General features: G+C 42.2%; 1 protein-coding gene across 6 annotated transcripts in view; it reads left to right on the top strand.

Annotated features, from left to right (window-relative positions):
* The window catches only part of ATP2B4 (ATPase plasma membrane Ca2+ transporting 4), a 196052-nt gene that overhangs the window by 153824 nt on the left and 18696 nt on the right, over positions 1 to 23532 (top strand). For 3 of the 6 annotated variants that reach the window (XM_048496304.1, XM_048496306.1, XM_048496305.1), the window contains 13 exons: positions 1210 to 1371; positions 3176 to 3390; positions 4291 to 4533; positions 6480 to 6721; positions 8393 to 8627; positions 11451 to 11630; positions 12192 to 12279; positions 12562 to 12668; positions 13434 to 13625; positions 14422 to 14635; positions 15935 to 16146; positions 16515 to 16622; positions 17615 to 17797. In XM_048496304.1, coding sequence (XP_048352261.1) covers positions 1210 to 1371; positions 3176 to 3390; positions 4291 to 4533; positions 6480 to 6721; positions 8393 to 8627; positions 11451 to 11630; positions 12192 to 12279; positions 12562 to 12668; positions 13434 to 13625; positions 14422 to 14635; positions 15935 to 16146; positions 16515 to 16622; positions 17615 to 17797 — 2381 coding nt within the window. Of the gene's footprint in view, positions 1 to 1209; positions 1372 to 3175; positions 3391 to 4290; positions 4534 to 6479; positions 6722 to 8392; positions 8628 to 11450; positions 11631 to 12191; positions 12280 to 12561; positions 12669 to 13433; positions 13626 to 14421; positions 14636 to 15934; positions 16147 to 16514; positions 16623 to 17614; positions 17798 to 22554; positions 22745 to 23532 lie in introns of all 6 variants that reach the window. The other 3 variants (XM_048496307.1, XM_048496308.1, XM_048496310.1) reach the window with 2 other exon arrangements.

Consider the following 23532-nt stretch of genomic DNA (forward strand, 5'->3'; position numbering starts at 1 on the left):
CTTTAACTTACCAAGAAATTTCTCAGTGCCCTGAAAAGCTACTAGTGGCCAACAGCTAACCCAATTGAGCCTTTGTAGTGCTGAAGGGGCTAGTCAGCTCAGACCCAACAACACTGCTAGCAGCAACTGTGAACAGAGGCTAACCCATTCTTGTTTCTGCCGCTGGATGGATAAAAGCTGAGTGACCTTTGCCATTCTGCCTAGGTCAGCTTGTTCCTGGGCCATGTGAACATCACCATCCATCCCTGGTTGACGGTCCTTGTCCTCTCATAATTAACCTTTTCCATCCCCACCCCACAATTTAAAAAAATCTATTTACTTTGGGAAACACTAATGTCATTGCAGTGTTGCGATGCTAAGGGATCTAATCTAGTACAGACTTATCAGTTAAACTAGCTTTTGAATTACATTGCCTCAATGTATTGGTGAGGTCACAATGTAAACCGAGAATCAACTTATTTGCTTTTTTAAAAAGCTATAGTTTCTCCAGATATTAACAGGAATAACTTATAGGCCCCTGAGCTTTTAAGTCAACTCAGAGGCATCATAAATATCAGACAGAAATATTCTCCCTGTTTGTCTAAGAGATGTATTAAGTGTATTGTTGTCGCTGGAATGCTGACCCTGGCATCTAAAATAGTCAGCATTGACCTTGGCTGAGGAACAGAATGCTGCCTTTATGCCGTGAGTCTGAATACAGAATCTGTCCGCAAGTTAGGTTTTGTACCCTGCCATCTTTCTTTCTCTGTGAGGTAAGTACTGATAACTCCATCTCACAGAAATGCTAGTGGAGAAGATGCCTTGCACAGGGACATGCAGCTGGTCAGCAGCAGAGCCGGGAAGTAGCTCCCTAGAGCTGTGGCTTCTGTGCCTTCCTAGCAAGGCTGTCCTTTCTTCTAGCTGTAGTCAAGTGACCTGTTTTCTTCTAGCTGTAGTCAAGTGACCTGTTGTATTTGCCTTGGAGGGAGGGGGGATTCTCAGGAGCTGTTTCAGTCATCTGTGCTGGGGAATATGGAGCACAACTCTCGGCCTGTCTAGGTTTCCACGTGACCAAGTATCTGTGTGTGTTGTTGGGGTTCCTGTGCACTGGGATTTTCTCTTTCTCCACCATCCTTCCTTCTCTCTCTGTTGCATCTAAAATTTTGTTTTTGTTTTGTTTTGGCCACTGCTTCCCACTCACTCTCACTGTTTGTTTCATCTTGGATCCAGCAAAAACTCAGGATGGTGTGGCCCTGGAGATCCAGCCACTGAAAAGCCAAGAAGGGGTGGAAAATGAGGAGAAGGAGAAGAAGAAAGTGAAGATCCCGAAGAAGGAGAAGTCTGTACTTCAGGGGAAACTCACCCGCTTGGCAGTTCAGATTGGAAAAGCAGGTGAGCATGTTCTGGGGTAGGATGGAGCTACTTAGCAGCTTTCTACTAGGTCTGCTCCCAGGTGATTAAATATCTTTTTTTTAAAGTAGAATTTGTTTTGCATGGCCAAAGAAAACAGATCTGAGCCAGGGTGGCAAAATTTAGTTGCAAATCGAGTCAGGATCTGACTTTGTCCAACTAAGAGTTCCTAGTGTGCCTTTCTGCTCATATAAAGTCATCTTAATACTGAACAACACTATTGATCCATGTAGCCCTCTACTATCTGGTCTGACAGGCAGCAGCTTTTCAGAGTCTCAAGCAGAGAAAAGTCTTCCCTGAAAACTGAAATCCTTTTCATTGGAGATGCCAGGAATTGAACCTGGAATCTTCTGTGTACAAAGCATTTTTAGCACATTTTAATCCTGCCATTCCTCAGGAGCTCCTATATTCATAATAACCCTGTGAGGCTGAGTGTGACTGATCCAAGGTCACCCACAGTACCATCATATTTTGGCCCTTTCATGCCCAATGAAGTGAATTGGATTGGAAGGACATTATTGCTCTTTAGGCCAGTGAGATTCCTGGCAAAGTGGAGCTTTTGCCCTGCTACAATCTCATTGGTACAGTGCATGCTTTGTATGTTCCCTGTCTAGTCTCTCACCATCTCCAACTGAGGACCCAGAGGCAGCAGCTGGATTAAGGAAGACTTCTGCCTGAGATCCTGGAGAGCTGTCAGAATAGACAGCACTGAATTAGAAGGACGCAGCATAAGTCTGCTTGCATTGAAAAGGCTGGTGGGCTGTCCCTCATGTACCTGCATGATAGGATGCTATCAACATGTGTGGCTCTCAATTGAATTGCTTGTTTTACTGATTAAGTGCAGAGGTTTGAATCAACCCCCCAGTGGCCTTTTAAAAGCATTTAGAGGAAAGCTGCCTTGGGAGCAATAAGGTTTACAGGGGTATGAAGCTCTTCCTACTTGCCATCTTTTCCAATTCCAAAATGCTCCCTCCTTAGAACTGCTTTTCCTTTATAAAAAATAAGCATGTTTTGCTTCGCTTACATGCATTTACACACAGTGAGTTGTTAAATTCTTAAGTCAAACTTGGGAGACCAGAGATGTCCACATTGAATTCACTGGTAGCTCTTACAAGACTTCCCTCGCCACTCCATCGCTAGAATTCAGCTAACCTCTGGAAAATAAGGCAAAGTAGTAGCATTAATATTTGACCTAGCTGCACTTTGGGTAATCTTTGAAGCAAATCATCTAGCTGTGGTCTTTTCATATCATGACACCTAAAGGAAATGGCAGCTGCCACATCGCAGTCAGTCAAAGTGACCAAGAGCCATCCTGCTTGTGCCAGTGAAACCTACATCTTGGCAGCCTCAGGCTTCTCAAACATCTTTAATTGGGGCTTTAAAAAAATAACAAAATTCAAGGATATGATCTGTTTTGCTTCCTGCTGTGCTGTTTGCCTTAAAGCAGATTCAGGAATAAGGTGTTTAAATAATTTCTTTGCACCTCTTGAGGACAAGCTGTTACAGTGAATGTTCAAATTCCAGTGAATGAACCCCAAGTAATGACCCAGTAAATCAGCATGTAGCCTTAACATTCTGTTGTAGCCTGTATCTTTGCTAGGTGGTCATTAAGCAAAGAGCTCCTGTTCTCTAATTGGTGCCTAACAGCTCTCTCCCTTATTGAAGGGCCCACTAAATTCTAACTCAGTCCTGTAGCTTTCCTTCTAGTTGTGACTGCCTGTAGTCTTAGGATATGCTGGAGGCCTGCTCAATCTCATTTTGCTGCTTCTTGTCTCTTTCTGCTCAGGACTAATCATGTCAGCCATCACTGTCATTATCCTAGTGCTGTATTTTGTGATTGATACCTTTGGGATTCAGGGAAGGAGCTGGACAGCTGACTGCACCCCTATCTACATCCAGTATTTTGTCAAGTTCTTCATCATTGGTGTCACCGTGCTAGTAGTGGCTGTGCCTGAGGGCTTGCCCTTGGCTGTCACCATCTCTTTGGCTTACTCTGTGAAGGTGAGAAGGCAGAGACTGCCAGGTTGTGGAGGAAGATTGGGCGGGGTTTTCCATAGGACTGCTTTGCTTTCTTTTAGACTAGATTTGTCATGTGGTGTCAGATATGTGTTATGTGAGGGAACATAGAGTAAATTCTGTTGGGTGGCACATGAAAGGAGTTTTGTATGTATGTCCTTGGTTTTATTAGCTAGAGGTAAATGGAGAAAGAGCTTTAACATACCAAAAACAGAGAAGGCAGATATGTTAACTTCAGGGTTCCAAAGCTGCCAACTTGTATCTAAAATACTGAAAGTTTATATCTGTTATTTAATGGGGCATCTAGTTAGTTAGTTAGTTAGTTAGTTAGTTAGTTAGTTAGTTAGTTAGTTAGTTAGTTAGTTAGTTAGTTAGTTAGTTAGTTAGTTATAGTTTATATATCGCCTTCCCCCGGAGTGCTCTGAGCAGTGTACACATAATTACAACAAATTAACAAACATTGCACCTAAACAGAATACAAAATATAAATATATATAATATAGGCTCCATTTACCCAAATTACTAAAACCCATTAAGATACAGCGTTCCAAAATACAGTAATTATCGGCGTCCAACTTTAAACTTCAACTTTAAAAACCCTCCCAAGAGGGGGGCAGGGGAGACAGTGGGTCCCCCTGATGTTAAGGGACCCTAGATTGAAGGAGGAGAATGAAAGACTTTTACAATAGAGAAAGGTTGGGTTTCAAAATTGTAAATGTATAATTGAAGACTGGAATACATTTTTTGATGATAAAGCTTTACAAGGAGGTGATGACCTGCTAAGATTTCTTGGGTGTTCTGAAGCAGCTCATGTTGACCAACTGGTCTGTGTTTGTGGCACTGAGGCTCTCTGACTGCTCCAACTGGTTACTGTGTCTTCCACAGAAAATGATGAAAGATAACAATTTGGTTAGGCACCTGGATGCTTGTGAGACCATGGGCAATGCTACTGCTATCTGCTCAGACAAGACTGGTACCCTCACCATGAACCGTATGACTGTGGTGCAGGCCTATGTGGGTGATACCCACTACCGACAGATCCCTGACCCTGACGTCATCCTTCCTAAGACCCTGGACCTCATTGTCAATGGTGTTGCAATCAACTCTGCTTATACTTCCAAAATCCTGGTAAGTTCTAATTCACTTCATTGCAAAGGAGCTGTCACTTGCAACTATTCCTGTGATCTGTCAGAGAATATGGCATCCATGGACCCATTCGCACACTGTCCAGACTGTTATTTCATGTTGGAGGAAGTGATTGTGTGCACTGTTCTTCACCATGTGTTTCAGGGCATTATATAAGCCAGATATTGCAAACATAAGCCTAAGCATATTTTTACCTCTCTTTACAAGGATGACAGATTATACAAATCTAGCCTATGCACTCATGTGTACATGAGTAGAATGCAGTAGAAAAAAAGCCCATATACCTACTTCTTCCATCCCAGAACAATTTCGGTCAACATACTTGTGGAAGAACTGAAAGATTACAATAGATTTTAAGATATAAGCATAGTCCACTGGTCCTGCTTGTTTATCTTTTTAAAAAGTAAACTTTTGTTCACCCTTTTATACACGATTTATCTTTCTGTTTGAAAACAAACTGCAAGATGACTAGCACAAGCATCTTTTTCAACACATGCATATGATCTGGAAACCTGACTTGTTCATTGGCTACACAGTGTTCTTAGTCCACAGTGGCAAACATACAACCCTCTTCAGAAAATGCACATTTTCCTCCTCAGACTGAGAAATAGTTAAGTAGCATGTGAAGTGAATGTCAAGCTTTATAATGTTTAAGTCTTCCAAACTCCCCTGTGAGGTGGGGAACAACTGAACAGGTGGCTCCTCTGATCTGGGACTGACAAGGAGGAGACTGAGTCCCAGTCAATTTGAGATCAGAAGCAGCTCCACAAATCTGACAGGTGAGGAAATTCTGCTAATATCCCTTTTTCACAGATGGGAACTGAAGTCTAAAGAGATTAAGAGTTTTGACTTTTGAGAGATAAAAATAACTCCCATCTAGCTAACCTGCTTCAGATTTTTTTAAACTTAAAATGTCGTTTTTGTGTTTGAAATTCTGCTCAATAATAGTGGTTACACAATACTAAAACATCCAGATGTTTGCAATGACATGTTTGTTTGTTTGTTTATTTATTTGACTTATATGCCACCCTTCCATATACAGACTCAGGGCAGCTTCTGACATGTAAAAGCAACAATAAACAGCAATTTAAAACTTAGATGGTGGCTAAAACATCGAATCTTAAATAAGCTAAGGATTCGATAATCCAATAACATCCCAACTAATTAAAGCAGAACAGCAAGATGGAGGGGTGGGGGCCATTTTGATGATAAAAAAGCCATAGCTACCTCAACCATATGCCTGGTGAACCACCTCTGTTTTACAGACCCAGTGCAATTGCATCAAATGCCACAGGGACCTGATCTCACTAAACAGAACATTCCACCAAGTTGGGCCAGGACTGAAAACACCCTTTCCTGGTAGACAATGATGACATTTTTACCTTGCCTTTTATCCAAGGAGCTCAGGGCACCAGATAAACTTCTGTTCCCCCATCCCACCAAATGTTGTCCTTTTAAGAACCCTATGGAGTAGGCTAGGCTACAGTGGTATAACTAGGAGGCACAGGTGGGCTATACCCCAGACACTACTCCCTGCAGGTCAAATGGGGGATGTATTGTAGGACCAGCCCCACTGGTTGGCACTCAACTGCATCCCTGCCCCAAACTCCACAGGGAGTTCAGGGGAGCCGGGACATAGCAGTGGGGGGGGTGCCATGCCCAGGGTGAGCCCCAGGGGCCATTTTGCTCAGCTACGCCCCTGTTAGGCTAAGAAGGAATGATGGCCCAAGGAGCTTCATGGCTTAGCAGAGATTTGAATCAGGTCTGTCTGACCCAAGTCCTGTGCTGTATTCACTGCATTACGATGATGCTCAGTGCTGGTGGGTTTTTTTTTTCATTTTTATTTATTTATTTTACTTAGCAGTCACTGCAGTGCAGCGGTCATAGCTATATGTATAATTACTTACTTTTCATTTTGGAAAATTCAGCCACCAGAAAAAGAAGGGGGCCTCCCACGCCAGGTTGGAAACAAGACAGAATGTGCACTTTTGGGCTTTGTTCTGGACTTGAAACAGGATTATCAAGCAGTCCGCAACGAGGTACCTGAGGAAAAACTCTACAAGGTCTACACCTTCAATTCTGTCCGTAAGTCTATGAGCACGGTGCTGAAGAATCCCGATGGAAGCTTTCGCATGTACAGCAAAGGAGCTTCTGAGATCATCCTGCGCAAGTAACTTACTACTCTGCCCTAATGTACCACCCTTAATATGTGTGTGTGTTTTCTTGAACATGTACTGCAGCTAGTAGCCTGTGAAACCTTTCCAAGATTCAGAAAATGGGAAACTGTGTTGTAAACTGGATGAGAATCTGTAGTGGAAATTCAAAATCCGTTGTGTTAAGAATATGCAGAATGAGGTTTCAAAGAACGTACAGTACCATCCAAATGGTTGCTTTCCCTAGAGTGCTGATTGTCAGCATCACTTCTGCTTGCCTATATTTTCACGTTTCTCCAAAATCTGAAGAAGATAGGCAAATTTTAAAGCTGTGTCGGGAAGCCGTCAATATTGTAAGGAGCTCCAGAGACATTTGAGTTGCTTTGATGTTGTGGTTGTTGTCCATGGTCATCTCTGCACTTACAGGATGTTTGGCCAAGAAACAAAAACAAGACTTAAATTTTTTTTACATCATTTATATGCTGCTTTTCTGCCCTTGTGAAAAGTTCCAGAGTTCTGATACTACTAACAAGAAGGCCCTCTCCCAGGTTGCCGCCTGCTTGATCTCAGAAGGCAAGGGCACCTGAAGCAGTGGTGGTTGGACACCAACTGGCAGGGGAAATATAGAATTGAACATCATTGCCAGAATGGTCACTTTAATACTGTACTTCCATATATCTAGAGTTAAAAGGAGCAGAAGTCTCTCTAGTAACTTCCATAAACCATTAATATGACATAATTATTAAGATTCCCTATAATCAAATAAAACTGTTTTTAGAAGTGTGCATTTTTAATATTTCCCATACAAAATATTAGGGCACATATATGATCAAATAATATTTTCTTTTCCCCCAGACTATTTATTGCTTGAATTTTAGCACAGTTCCATTATTTTAGCATTTCCATATTTCCCCTGGACATGAACTCTCTCTTAATTTTATTTCCCGCTGTCTCACCATAGAGTTAAAGCTGCCATGCAAATCATTGAGGATTAGAATTGCTTAATTTGGAGTTCCTTGCTTTTTTGTGTGTTTGGAGTGGTTTAACCATAGCTATGAACACAACAGTGTCCTTAATTTGTTGCAGTTTCTTTGTGTTTTTGAAGTGTCAGGCATAAATGTTCAAGGTTCTGAAAATGTGTTCTGAAGTTGCATATATTGATGCAGACTGCTAAAACAACCATCTGTCAGTATTCTATAGTTTATTATTTCCAGGATTAGATTACTTTTAAGGCCTCTTCGAACTCTGTGCTTCTATAACTCTCATATGAACAATTCTTTAAAGAGCTATAAAAGTAATCATGTTATCTCTCTTAAGCATATCCACCATGCAGAAACTGAGTGGAGAAATGGTAGGATATTCTAGTATGATTTCACTGAAGGCAATCCTCCTTGAATACAGTATTCATATACACACGTAAAGAATGCATGATTTATACAACAGTTAGGCTTTTGTATTTTATTTTAATATTAATAATTTTATGGTGGATTTTAAATTATTTTATTGTAGAGTTTTTATTTTTTGAGCCACCTCAAGCAGATCTCTGGAGAGAAGACATATCAGCTTTCCGAATAAATAAGGCACACTCTCTTGATTAAACTTACAGAAGTGCTTAAAATCTTCACCTTTGCTCACATAAACTTAGTCTGTGGAATAACGCTCACTTCTTTGTTTGTCTTTTGATGCAGATGCACAAAGATCTTGGACAAAGATGGGGAACCCCGAATATTTAAGGTGAAGGATCGGGATGAGATGGTGAAAAAAGTCATCGAGCCAATGGCTTGTCATGGGCTGCGTACTATTTGTCTGGCCTACCGGGATTTCCCTGCTAGTGTTGAGCCTGACTGGGATGCTGAGAATGAGATCCTGTCTGACCTTACCTGCATCACTGTGGTGGGCATTGAGGACCCAGTTCGGCCAGAGGTACCAGAATAGCACTTCTCCCTTTTCTGTGCTTTGCTAGAACTAGCAGTGCAAATTCACCTTGTTCCTAGCCAGTCATATTTCTACCCTTACCATTTGTTTGATTCCCATTTTGTCCCTGCTTTTTTGCTTTTCTTTCTTTTGCTACCTGCTTCACTGCAGCTTTGGTCACTCACCAACTTATTCTTGAAGTTAGATCCTTGATCTGCTCTTTTGCAAGACTGTCTTCTGTTCAGTCTGTCCAGTGAGATCCTTCCTTTTTTGGACTTCCCACTTTTCATCTTTAATTGTTCTCATTTATTCATCCTGTTTTGATCATCTGTTGTGACCTCTGATATATATTGGACCTTCACCATTTCTTTCTCCTTTATTTTCTTTTCCTGAGAGTCTGCTATTTCCACCTGCAATTATGTTCCCTTTCAGCTGCCTGGTTTACTCTCTGTTTGTTTTCTCTACTTCTGTTCTTGCACCAATGACTGCCTTTAAAGGAAATCCTGTCTGCGTTCTGACATCTGTCATCACATAGTCCTTATCTGTATTGCGGGTTCAAGGTCCCTACTCTTTTAAACTACATTTGAGATTCAGTTCCCTGTAAAATTGCCAGATTCAGGATTGTGTAGAGCCCCTTTGAATTTAAATACACTTTGCCATTCCTTTCCTGATGAATTCACCTTTTTCTTCCATCTGTTAAAGATGAGAAGAAATTAAGTGGTGCACCTTTTCCCTTTATGGCTTTGCAGCAGCAAGAAAAGAATGCACCTTGAATTTTGCCTAATCATCCTTTTTTAAAAAATACTGGAAACTCTAATCAGGGAAGGAGTTGGCATCCACATTTAAGAATTACATAGAAGAAAGGACTTGAACAGATCCAATTTCTCCTGTTCCCATGCAGTGGTCAGAGACAAGGCAAATACTCAAATTCCTCCTTCAGTGCAGCTTCTGAAGGATCCCATCTAGAATAAGGAACTTCAGTTTACAAACTCCACAGAAGACACAGCAGAGATTCTGACTGGTGACAAAGGTGTCTGCAAGAAGAAAGGAATTAGTTATTATCCAGCACCCATCCCCTTTCTCTGCTTCTCTCCACCTCCCACACTCTGTTTTCTCTCACGTCTTTACTATAAAAATGACAGACAGATAGCTGACCTAACACAATAAGCCCTCCTGTGCCTACCTCTTGATTACATTTCAAAGCCAATCCCCTGCACACTTCTCTTCTTAATTAGATGTTGAAGTATTTGAGGCTGGGAATGGTTTTGCAGATGCCCTGCATGTAGTCACTCAGGAGGCCATGATTCAATTTGCTGATTTCTTGGTAATGTCTCCTCCTTGCTCAGGCTTGTTCTGTAGGAGATAAACCTATTAGAGCAGTGATGTGTCAGTGCAGTAAGTCATATGGGCCAAGGCAGGCGGTTGACCTGCTCCTTCAGAGTGGTCGATCTCATATTCTGGATTACCATGACTACCTTTGCATCTTCTAACTTAAAAGGAAGAGAGCAGCTCTCCCAAACTTAAAGCAAATCAATAGCTGGAAGCTTGTGGTAGGACAGGAAACCCAGGGCCAGACATTTGCCTCTGTTCCCCACAGCACCGGAGCCAGTCCCTCAGCATGTATGCAACATCAGCATGATGATGCTCAGTTCTGTTAGCAGGCCAATAACAGTGTGTATAGCAGTGACATCACTGCATAAGGAGGTTAATGTTTGCTGTTAGAAGTGGGAAACATTGTAATACAAGCTGCACGCAACACAGGCTATATAGCTGAGGTGCCAGGGTTTAGGAGTCAGCAGCCAACCATATCGTCCCAACACACGCAAGGAAGTGTATGTGTACACTTATTTATCTAATTCTAATACTGATAAATGGTTGTCCTGGTAGAATGCACCCAAAGAGGAGAGCTAAATACAAGGATGTATAGTTGTGACATACTTCTTGTAAACTCCAAAATGCAAGTGACTTTCACATAGAAAATATGTACTGAGGCAGCTCACTGTTAAATTTGGCCCATGCTTTGTTTAAATCAGAGGTGGAGCTACCAGGGGACGGGGGGCGCGCGTTGCACTGGGTGCACACTGGGGGGGTGGAAAATCATCCCCGTGACCTTCCCCCCACACACTTACTTTAATGAAACAGTGCAGGCTGGAGAATTGGCCTGTTCCCTTCAGGCTGAAAATGGCCTGGTGGGAACTACACTTCCCAGAAGACCTTGCGAGCCCCAAGGTCTCATGGGAAGTGTAGTTCCCACCAGGTTGTTTTCAGCCTGAATGGAACAGACCAATTTTCCAGCCTGCACTGTTTCACTAAGGTAAGTGTGTGTGGGGCGGGGGGGCAGGGTGTGGCAGAGGGGTGTGTGGAAAACACAGAGTGTGCAATGGGCGCAGTACAGTCCAGCTACGCCTCTGGTTTAAATCCAGACTATAAGAGGATTAAAGCTGTCTCTGTAGGTAAATGAAGGCAAACATCCAGATTACAAAATAAGCGTTCCCCCTCTACATTTTAGCCAATGCAATCAACAGGTTGCTTCTGAACAGCTTCTGGAATGGGCCCCACCCTCGCCTCTGCCTGATGTTGCAACAACTGGCCTCTGTTGGCTGGGCAATGAAAGGTTTTCTGTTATCTGGCTACCAAACAGGACATACACATTAAAACAGAAAAAATAGCTATTGGGGCTAAAAATAGCCTTTAAGCATAAGCATTTTATTGTTGTTGTTTGTGTTCCTACATCTCAGGTAGTTGTTTTCCCTTCCTTCCTCCATTTCAGACTTGTCTGTCATTTTTTCCTATCTGATGCTGCCTAGTTTACTGACATGTTGTTTGCCATAGGTGCCTGAAGCTATCCAGAAGTGCCAGCGTGCTGGTATTACAGTTCGGATGGTTACAGGTGACAATATCAACACAGCACGTGCCATTGCCACCAAGTGTGGGATCTTATTGCCTGGGGAGGACTTCTTGTGCCTGGAAGGGAAAGAATTCAACCGGCTTATCCGCAATGAGAAAGGAGAGGTAAGGACAAGGTTCAGGGCAATGGATGGGCAAAAACGTCTCACATCCCTGACTGTCTGTCCTGAGGGCTGTTCCTTACTCAGTTCCTTCTGAAACATGCCTCTTTCTCTGTAGTGCCTTCATTTGTGGCCTCTGAGAGGAATCATCAGCTGATTCATCAGTTTATTCCTCCTGAGGAAAAGACTGCTCCAAACCACAGGCTTCACAAGACTAGAAAGCTGCTATAGAGGAAACTCTCCATAGCATCTCACGGCTGTCTTTAACAATATATGTATTTGTTATGACATCCCAGAGATGGACCTGAACTGACTGCAGCCAGTTATTCCAAATTTACAAATAAATTTGTCATAGAAAGAATCACTGTCTTGGATCCATATAGGCACTGATCAATTCTAGATGAAATAATTAATCCTCTCTTTGGGAAGTCAGATGTAATTAGTCTATCCTTAGTGAATGAGATGTGCCAGTAAGGGTTCTCAGACGCTTTCACAACTTACATTAGGTAGGGAAAAATAGGTCCAGGGCCAACTTGGTTTTTGTGTTTGTGGTTTTGCCTCACAGGTGGAACAAGAGCAACTGGATAAGATCTGGCCCAAGCTACGAGTCTTGGCCCGGTCTTCCCCCACAGATAAACATACGCTTGTGAAAGGTAAGGTCAACTGAGGAGGTGGCACCTGCTTCCCAGGAAAATGTCTACAGGTGGTTGGAGGGGTGGGGTGGGCACAAGGTGGCAAGGGCTCCCTTGGCAAATGGGCATGCCTCCTTTGCAAAGGGTTGGGAGGTAAGTGCTTAGGTTTGTATATCTAAAGCCACTGAGTTGCATTTCAGCTGGATTTTTATTTGGTGTATTTTTGTTTTGATTTCATTTGTTTGTTTTGCTTTTGTTTTTTGCTGCCTAGTTCTTTTATGCTCTTTTAACCCAATATTTCAGGTATTATTGACAGCACCACTGGAGAACGAAGAGAGGTAGTAGCTGTAACTGGCGATGGCACCAATGATGGCCCAGCCTTGAAGAAAGCAGATGTGGGATTTGCTATGGTATGGGCTTCTCTACTACAAAGAAAGCTGTGTTCAAACCAAAACAGCAGCATGTGGGAAGAGTGATTTGCCTTTGAGTTCCTAGGCAATTCAGAGCTGACAAGCACTGGCCTAAGAGGCTGGGGAATAGAAGGGGGGGAGTGTGGGTTAAAGCTCTATTTTTATTCTGTTCTATTTTCTGTTCCAGTTTCTGCACTTTGCAGAAGTCAGAAATGTTACAGTTCAGGACAGCATTTCACAGTTCTTGGGCTCAGTAGGACACAGCAGGCAAACATTAGGGAAAATTGGTCGCTGCAGGGTACCTGCTTAACGCTCCTGAAACTTGCTGGGATTTTTTTCCCCAGCAATTGCAGATTCTGTAGAAATTGACTGCCACCATATGTCTATAACAGAGTTTTGCAATACACCTAATAATGTCTCATGCTCTTTGATCAACTGCCATAGTTCTTCATGGTGGAGAAGGCATCTGAGCAGAGAGTTATTAGCAGTTTAGTGGCAAGGGAAGGGAAAATGACGGTAATTAAGCCATTTATGTAGGTTGGGCATTTCATTCCTCAGGTGGCCTTTTGTGATTTCTGTATGCAAAACAGTTGCCTCTTCCAGACTTGGGACAAAATTAAAGGATTATCCACTGCTGAACTGGGGTGATGCTTATCATTTTAGGAGCAAGTCTCTCTGTATAGGATCATTTAAAGCAGCAAACAAAATTGGTGACTAACCACCACCCCTCCTCCTCCTCCCCTTCCTTCTCATTTTCTCTTCCAGGGCATTGCTGGAACAGATGTTGCTAAAGAAGCCTCAGACATCATCCTGACAGATGATAACTTTACAAGTATTGTCAAGGCAGTTATGTGGGGACGCAACGTGTATGACAGCATCTCCAAATTCCTGCAGTTTCAGCTAACAGTCAATATAGTTGCTGTCATTGTGGCTTTCACAGGTGCTTGTATCACACAGGTAATAGACGCTGGTGGGAGACTTTCTTTGTGTACCACAAGGAAGGGTTTAAAAGCACATTTTTATGTGTCCATTCCTAGCTGTGCTCCTATAAAAAGTCATTGCTAGGTCTTGGTAGTTGCGACTCTGAGGTGTCTTGATTTTGTTATCTTACATAAGCTTTGGGTTTTGCATGGATCCGTGGGTGAAGGGTCTGTGTTATGGAACAGGGTGGATTAGATTAAAAAATAAGCAGTGCCTTTCAGGAAAAATTCAAAGGTCTAGCTTGACCATCCTTTTCAGCAGTAGCCATCTGGATTCTCTTGGCTGATCATTAGCAGGATTGGGGAAGATGTTTTGTCCACAGCATCTGGTAGTTGGAGCTATACTGCTTGTTAGAATTGATGTTCTAGATTGGTTATTGGAGCTAATGTGAATTTTGCCCAATATTATTACAGAGATGTCTGTCTGACTTGTCTAGCCCTAAATATTAGATCAGAAATTTTGGCAGTCGTATCTGTTCATATATATTTCCAGTCATGAAAACTGGAAATATGGTTTTGTTAATTAGATAAATGCTGAAATTTGTAAAATTCTATCTGGAGCCTTCTGGCTATGCACAAGTGATTTGGTATCCATTGGGCATGCAGTGATTGCCTTAGCATCTCTTTGTCACTAATAAGTATTTAACAGTATTAGTAACATTGGCTGATGCATATCTGCTGTAAGTGAAATGTGGGCAGGGCTAAGGACATGGGGAGAAGTGGACTAGGATATCTTTGGCGCTGCTTTCTGAAGACTTTTTCACCCTTTGTAGGACTCTCCTCTCAAGGCCGTCCAGATGTTGTGGGTAAACTTGATCATGGATACCTTTGCCTCATTAGCCCTTGCCACTGAACCCCCATCAGAATCCTTGCTCTTGCGCAAGCCATATGGCCGCAACAAACCACTTATTTCCCGCACCATGATGAAGAACATCCTGGGGCACGGTGTGTACCAGCTCACCATTATCTTCACGTTGCTCTTTGCAGGTAAGTGTTGTACAGTGTGAGATGTAATTTTGAAGGGGCAATGGACAGATCTACTGAACTAGGTCTTCTACATGTTTATGGTAGACCTGGGTTCTACTCACTATTCTTCTGCCATTGGCAAATTGTCAGGGAACATATCTGTGACAACTATAGGTTGAGCGTTTTAATTTATAGGAAAGTTCCTTTTTCCAAAAAAAATGTTTTCTCTTTCCCATATTTTGCTGTCATGAAAACCGGTCATTCTGACTGCACAGCCAGTTCTGATAACCTAACTGATTATATTCTGTGCTATTAGTTGCCAGAAACAGACCTGGGAAATCTGCACTGTATCAATAACTGCATGTGATCCTGAAGGGTTCAGAAATATGCATATGGCATTTATGTAATGCTACACAGTTTTTTCTCCTCATTCCTTCAGATTGTACATTTAAATTGGGACATGTTCACCCAAAAGGCTCTTCACTTCAGCTCTCTGCCTGTTTTTCCAGTACCCACTTAGTAGTCCTTTTGCTGAAGAGAGTCTGGATTTTGTACTGTGAATGAATTAATGCAAACTGTACTAGGGGCATGTTTCTGATTTGCAAAGGAGTAAGGTGGCATAAAGCCAATAAATCCTCAAGAAGACTTTGATGAGGAACCATTCAGTAGGACAGAGGATTTTCCTGATCATCGAAACCCCCCTCTCTGGGTAAACTGTCCAGATTTTTTAAGCACCTTAGGCAACCTTGTGGAGAGGGGGCTCTACTGCTATGTGTTTTATTCCATTTTATATTGTATGGTAGAACATCGACCACAGTAACATTTTTATTTTTAATATCACCTTGTTTTCCTTTGCCAATGCCCAAGTGGTTGGTGTCATGAGAATGGAATCTTAAGATGCAGGGAATATTAACTAGCCAAGGGGCAGTTAAATCCTTTATTCTCTATGTACTTCCTGGGAAGGTGGAAGTTTTCTGCAAAACATTTACGAAGCCCTAGTAGGCTCCCCTGGAATTATGTTATTCTAGGGATTGTATAGTTTGCTTCTGTAGTTGAGACTATCCAGTAGAAATCTGAAATGGTTGTTTCAGTATGAAAGCTGCAATTCCCAAGAAGCCAACCCCAGTGCCAAAGCAGTTTCTGTGCTAGTTGATGGAGTGCATTCCGACTGATGGAACACAAGATATATCCTTTATTCTCCAGTTTGGTTTGTCTCCTGTATTACAATTTCATAATCAAATCACAAATGATGGTGCTTCAAGAGTATGCAGATAATTGGAAAAGAATGTTTCATTTTCTCTTGAAATTATCTTCTGACAGGTGAGAAGTTTTTTGACATAGACAGTGGTCGGAACGTTCCACTCCATTCCCCACCGTCTGAGCACTACACCATCGTCTTCAACACTTTTGTCATGATGCAGCTTTTCAATGAGATTAATGCTCGTAAAATCCATGGTGAGAGGAATGTCTTTGAGGCCATTTTCCGCAATCCCATCTTCTGCACAGTGGTGCTGGGAACTTTTGTTGCACAGGTAAGTAAAATAAATTCCAAGCGAGGTAAGGGACCTTAAGACAAAACTTGATAGGTGGTACGTGCTGTGGAAGAAAAAGCAATCTGAAATTCTTGTCAGGGTCATACTTCATTTCCATGGAGGAAATGGATGATATGGAGGGTGCAGTCTGTGGTGTTACATCTTTCTTGCCTGGTGGGGCTTGGGTTGGCAGTAGTTCACAAAAGAATGAGTTAAGTTGCAACCCTCCCTGAAGTGGAGGTCTCCTTGCCAGGGATGGAAGAAAATGTGTCTCTTTGATCGATGTTAATTGCAAATTCAGTTCTCCAGGAGCCACAGAGTATATACCACCACCTTTTTGACTGTGACTTTTCTTTCTTGTACTGCAGATCATCATTGTGGAATTTGGTGGGAAGCCATTCAGCTGTTCAGGGCTCACCTTGAGTCAGTGGTTCTGGTGTATTTTCATTGGTGTAGGTGAACTTCTTTGGGGGCAGGTGAGAGTTAAATCATTATGTGATAGAGTTAATTGGAGATGTGGGAGTGTAGTTAACTTCACTTCTCTGCCAAGAAGATCTCAACTTTTTGTTGCCTTGAATAAGACCCCTCCCATCTTTGTTGTCGCTTCCTGTTTATAAAAAGGAATCTTTGGCAAACTCTACACCTTTAATCAAACATATGAATATATGGGGTTGCCTTATGCTGAGTCAGGCGATTAGTCCATTTACTGCAGCATTTTCTCTGACCAGCAGAGAGTCTGTAGGGTCTTATGCAGAGGCCTTTCGCAGGCCTGCTACTGTTCCGTCAAAACTGCCAGGACTTGAAATGCTAACCTTCCATATGCAAAGCAAAGCACTGTGCTGTTGTGCTTCTTGCAGCTGTGTGGCTGAAAAATCAAGTAGTGCTGTTAAGTTCCAGAGAGATAAATGAGACTCCTGCAGGATTCCAGTAATGTAGTCAGAACTCTGATGGTTAAGGCCCAGACTTCAGACCAAAGGGTGGTCAGTTCAGTGATTAAAATAGGCCTGCATGAGTATGCTGTTATGACTCCTAGAATAAATCCATCCACAGTATGGGTTGCTTTATTTTGTGAGAGCCCTTTAAGTTGGTTGGGGCAGGAGGGAATCTGTTTTTTAAAAAAACAGTTAACATCAAACTTTCTCCATTTCTTTCTCTAAAGCAAATTGCTGTTGCTCTTTCCATTCTTTACTTTCTCCTGTCTGAAGACAAAGCCCACGTATCACAACAGTCATCTTGTTAGTTGCAATAAGCAATATGATTTATTCCAGAACTACTTGAGGGGGAGAAGCAGGCCAAAAGAAAGGGTAGAACAATATCTTAAAAATTAAACAAATAAAACTAAAATGTTGTGATATCTTACATTGCTGAACAATGAACAAACATCAAGCATGCCATCTGATTCAGAAAGAAGGTAATGCAAGCCACAGAACAGGAAAAAATTAATTTGGACTATGTCACGTCCCTAAAGGTGATTTGCACCGTTCCAACCAACCAACTGAAGTTCCTGAAGGAGGCAGGACATGGCATTACCAAGGAGGATATTCCAGAGGAAGAACTACCAGAGGACCTAGATGAAATTGACCATGCTGAAATGGAGCTCAGACGGGGACAGATCCTGTGGTTCCGGGGCCTCAACAGAATACAGACTCAGGTATAGTGCTGATTTTTTCTCTCCTAGGGGCTTGCCTTTCATGTTCTACTGGCAGCTCTTAGTAGTCTTATGCCATTACAGTGAGATCAGGGCTGTATGTCGTAGAGATGAATGTGACAGCCATTCTTCTGGAGTAGACGGATGTTGGCCAGGTACAAGACCCAAGCTAGCAATACTGGAAGTGCAGTTAGATGTGCTGCCCCCTGGTACTTGCCTCTGAGGCAGCCTTGTTAAAGTCTTCCATTCACAGTCCCAGCAAAAGATGGGGTACTTAATGCTATCTCTTGCCACAGTTATGCAAAAATACTGCTCTAGGCTTAAACAGAATTAGAGTTTATTTTCCTGTAGTGTGCATGGAATTACTGTGGGTTTTGGGGTTTGCCTCCAAGTACACAGCCCTATGGAGCATTCCACTAAGAATTGCATTGCTGTGTCTTACTTAAGTCCTTGCTATCCACTCAAGTGGGTGATTCTTTAGATTAAATAGCTGCTTAATGAGAGAATGACCCAAAAGGAAAGCATACCCTGGGAATAGGGCGGTATAAAAATTTAATTAATTAATTAATTAATTTGTTGGGAAGGAAATAGGATTATGTTCTTCACTGTCATAAGAACAAGTGAAACATTAAATTATACAAACCCAGAGTCAGATGTTTCAGGAGGCTTTATTTTGGAGAATAAAGGTGAAGAGTTTGTTTATGCCTTACTTTTCTTCCCAGTAGGAACCCGAAGTGGCATGCATTATTCTCCTCCCTTCCATGTTATCTTCACAACAGCCTTGTGAAGCAGTTTAGGTTGAAAGAGTATGCCTAGCCTAAGGTTTCCATGGCAGAGTAGGGACTCAAACATGGTTCTTCTAGAACAGGGATAGGGAACCTGCGGCTCTCCAGATGTTCAGGAACTACAATTCCCATCAGCCCCTACCAGCATGGCCAATTGGCCATGCTGACAGAGGCTGATGGGAATTGTAGTTCCTGAACATCTGGAGAGCCGCAGGTTCCCTACCCCTGTTCTAGAACTTACTCCAACACTCTGCCCACTATACTGCACTGGCTGTTTCTTGTAGACATATAATATCCCTCAATAGTACTGAAGTCAGCTTTCATAGATGCTGGAACATCTGCCAGTTCAACTCCCATTTGCCAGTGCTGATCAGACAGGTGATTGATCAATTGACTATTCACAATCTGTTCACAGGAACAGTTGTTTGGAGCTATCAGAAGCTGAGCCCCAGATCAGCTTGGCTTTTTATCTCCTACTGGGAAATTTTTGCTCTGTGCCGGTAAAGTCTTTTAGGAGAAGGAAATCGGGAGCGAACTCCCAACTGATTATGGGAATCAGCTGGAAGTCAAGTTCTTCTGTTCTTTCATCCTGGAAACTTTTGAGCGTCCCAGACTTACAAAGAATGCAGCAAATACAACCCGGCTGATTTCCTTTCTCTTCCCCACTCCAAGCTGTCAGCGTGAGCTGTAGAGAAAAGGAGGAAATCATTCCTTGTTCTCCACAGCCAAACTCTCATTTTGGTGGGTGGAGGGGAAAACAACAGATGGTTGGCTTGAGCTGCATGAAAAAGGAGCAGATTGCTTGGGCTAAAGAGGAAAGGGGAAGAATGTTCCTTCTGCTTATTGCTTATGATCTCCAACTTCATTACATAGCTGTTTTCTGGGGGAGAGAAAGGGACTTGGAAGCCCATGTCCAGCTGATGCCCCATCATCAGTGAGTCAGTTTCTGATCCAAAGCTTTTCTGTGCCCCAGCACACCAGGGCTAGAATCCAAGGAAGGGCAGGGTAATCAGAACCCAGCTCTCAGTTGATTCATCAGTCAGTTTCTGACTGATAGGCAGCAGCAGCCTTGTTTGATAGCTGCTGGAGTTGCTCAGTGTAAGGTGAACGTAACCTTGCTTCGCTCAGGGTCTGATTGTGAGCATCGAAAGGATATGTTTGACTGCCAAATGGGTTTGTTGCAAAATTTGCAGCATCCATAGTTACAAAATGGTTTGAGGACTAACCAAGGACACAGAATGCTGCTTAGACACTGTAGCTTCATTAGCCTACTATCCCATTCTGCGTGATTCTAGATGAGGAGATATTAACCTTACCATTCTTTTATTTCTATCTGTCATAACTAGAAAGGCTGGACTACATGGTGTAAAACTGATATGCAATGAACTCTAGCCACTAGTTGAGAGGTAGATAGGGTGATAGTTTAAAAGAATCAAGGAATCTGGGGCAGGCTGAGGATAGAAAAGCACTGAATTTCTGCAAGATGGAAGTCTTTGTGTTACATGATGACTCTCTTTGTGTTTGCTTGTATAAAGTAAAAATCATCAAAATCTATTGTTAATGTGGTCCAGATGCTTGCCTCCATGACAGGACACAAGGCCCTAAATGTGTTTTAGAAGTGGGAACTATAAACTCTGCCACCTTAAGGGTAGTTATTTGTACTACGCATGGTGAGATCTTCTACTCTACACACCAGTCACGTGCTGAGAGTGCAAACTGAGGACTATGAATCCCATGGAGGCTGAACATGGCATGCAGTTTGAAGCAGGGCATGGTTGTCTCATCAGGAATCTTGTTAAACCCTGGTGCTGACTTGCATCAGCCTGGCAATTGCCGTTGCATGTCTCTTGCAGTATGTAAGTCCCACTAAGGTAAGTTAAGGGTTTTGAGACATCCAAAGACTATGAGGATCAGAAGTCATTTGCACTGCTCACAGAGATGGCTGTATGTGGTTCCTTAAGCTTACCTTACATGGACGAACTTTGAGAGGGAGAGCCATCCAGTCTCCAAAGTGTTCCTTCCTTTATGGCAAAAGGTGGAATGTCGAATGATGTAAAATGATATGGTGGTGTAAAATTTCCCTAAGAAGCTCCTGTTGAGCAAATAGAAAAAAAATGGAGTCATCATTTCCACTTTGTGGAAGACAGGTTGCACTTGTGGAGCTTTGCATGTTCACTGAATAAACAGTGCTTCTTGCTGCAGCAAACACTATGCAAATACAAAAAGGCTTCAGTTTGTTTTCTGTGTATGTGATGTAAATCTAAGCAAATTAGTCTTGATCTTGAACATTAAAGCTCCTGGAATTGCAGATTGCTCAGAAAAGTATATGTGCCCGCTCAGGGAAACAATGGGAGACAAGTTGATATTGTTTGCATGATTAATAATGGGTTTATCAGGAAATGAAAACTGCAGCCCTTTTCTTCTTAGCAAGGGGCCTTTGCAGCTGATACCAAATAACTGTCCTGAGAAGCAGGAAGTTTGTACCAAATCCAGCAGTGTTTCCCAGGCCCTCCAGGCACCGTGAAGAGAACACTCTGCTATTGTGATATCTCAGCATTCCTCTGTGCTCATTATCCTTTTGAGATGAATTAACAAATGCAGTTGCCATTAGCTTCAGCTTGGTTGTTCTGTGACTGGTTGTCTTCTCTTGGCCAAACAAATGGACCCGAGGTAATTTCAGGCCTGGTCCTTAGAGAGAAGGTCAGCACATGGCAATCTCTGTTGGATTGTGTGGCTGTGTCCCTTGGTGTCCTTTGGAGCCAAGCAACTGAAACACACTAACTATCCCACTGAAGTTCTGGTCTGTATTTTTGTGGCATATCTTTTGCTTATATGCACACCTTCTCAACCCTGCCCACTGAGCTTGCAGAGTGCTTTTCTACTGGATTGCCACCTCTCACTCACAATCTCTCCCCACACAACTTTCTGATCTTAGGGTTTCACTGTCCTGGACATGCATGTACTTTTGATGAAACCCCAGTGACCTGCTACTTCACTTCAGAGCAGCTTTAGGAGGGAATGATTTGCTGCAGCAAAGGATAGGGCAGTGGAAACTTACCTGTTGAGCTCCTTCCCCTGGTTCCAGGTGTGTACTTGAACACACACACCTGGAATCCAGCAAGAGAAAAAATGACTTTGCCAAACTTACAAAGGAAAAGTAGTATTAGGGGGGACTTAAATACCTCCCTTTATGCCTGTTGTGGAGCTACTATACATTGTCCCCACCTTGATCCTGTTTTGCAGTTAAGGGTGGAAATGAATGTATCTTACATTTATGCATTTGGTTTAACAGTGCACTTTGAGTTACACTCCTCTAAATCAACTGAAATCAATGGACTTGGACATATGTAATTCCATTTATGATTGCTCTTTAAAGCACTTTTTTTCAGAAGCCTACTGATCTGTTTTTTCATTTAAATATTTATTTAGTATTAGTTTTTAAATCAGAATTTCAATTGTTGTTTTTTAAAAAAATAAAACTCAAAATATTTTTGTCATGGAAAAAAAGGGAGGGAGCAGCTTCAAAAGGACAGCCTGCTTCTCCTGGAAAAGGGATAACATATTGCTGCTGAATACAATTCAGTGTGGAAGTCACTGTTTCTGTTCACAAAGGGGTGAGTGCAGATCCAAGCCATGTTCATCTGATTTTCTCAAAGTAGCAGGTCATGAGGGTTTCTTTACACATTTTTATACGTGCCGTGAAGTAAATATGCACCTACTGCAAACACAAGAATAGCTGGGGACAAGAAGATAAAAAAAGACTTGAAAGCTCAGTGACAAACTCTGCTACCTGTGGATTAACTGCTGAACATGTTTATGGAATTGTATGGGGGGGGGGGGTTCCTCTTTCCCCTCCTTCTTTCTCCCTTACTGTTTGTATCCTTTGTCCTCCCCAGCCTTCCCGTTCCTCTTTCCCAGTTCCTTTTCCTCTTTTGACTGCAGGACAAAGCTATCTCACTCTCTGATTCTTTGCAGATGGACGTAGTTTACACATTCCAGACCGGCGCCTCCTCTTTACAGGGAGCCCTCAGGAGACAGCCTTCCATCGTGAGCCAACACCACGATGTAAAAAATGTTTCTAGCCCAACCCATGTAGCTCTTTCCTCCGTCAATTCCACTCCTACCACTTCTGCTGCTGCTGCTGCTGCATCTCCTCCTGCGGGCAGTGAGTGATAGTCTATTCAATGCATGACTTCCTAATAACCACCAAAGGGCACTTGCACAGACCTAACCAAACCTGTTCTCTTTCTCTTTTCTTTTAACCCGTAACTTGACTTATGGTTTCTTATCTTGAGAACTGGGAGGAAGTACAAGGGGGGAAATCAATTTGAGTATACATACAACTTTTTTTTAAGCTATTGCATCTTTAACTTTGGTTTAAAATTCCTTCTGGTTCTTTTTCTGGTTCTTCTCCTCCTCTATTGCAATTTTTATCTTTCTCCCCTTTGCAGGACTGAATTATCATTCCCATATTCCCGCAGGGGCACAAAATGTTTGATGCTATTATTAAAGATAAAAGGGGAGGCATAATGGCCACCAGTAAATATTAAGTGGGGGAAATGCCTCTATCAAAAGTACAGGTTTTCTACATGAAGTACTTAACTTACATAAAACAATTGTAATGTTATCTGGGATATAATTTTTATCCTTGAAAGGCATCTACAAGCTGGAGACTTCAGTCCTAAGCAGTAAGCCTCACTAAAGCTAATAAATTTGATCCTTTTTTTTTAGTAAGCATGGATAAGTTCAGGCAAACAGATAGATATTTTCCAAACATTAACTTGTGTTGAAGAGGGTGTGAGTGATTCTTAGAATTATGGCTTACTCCTTCCATCAATCCTAAAAAATTTCAGGTGCAAATGGAATATCTCAGCATTGCAGATAAATCTTAGTATGGATACTGCTGATCTGGAGAAAGCTGTCATATCTATATCAAATTTAATTTGAGGGGGG

The sequence above is a fragment of the Sphaerodactylus townsendi genome, linkage group LG05, assembly GCF_021028975.2.
Source record: "Sphaerodactylus townsendi isolate TG3544 linkage group LG05, MPM_Stown_v2.3, whole genome shotgun sequence".
Lineage (NCBI taxonomy): Eukaryota > Metazoa > Chordata > Lepidosauria > Squamata > Sphaerodactylidae > Sphaerodactylus > Sphaerodactylus townsendi.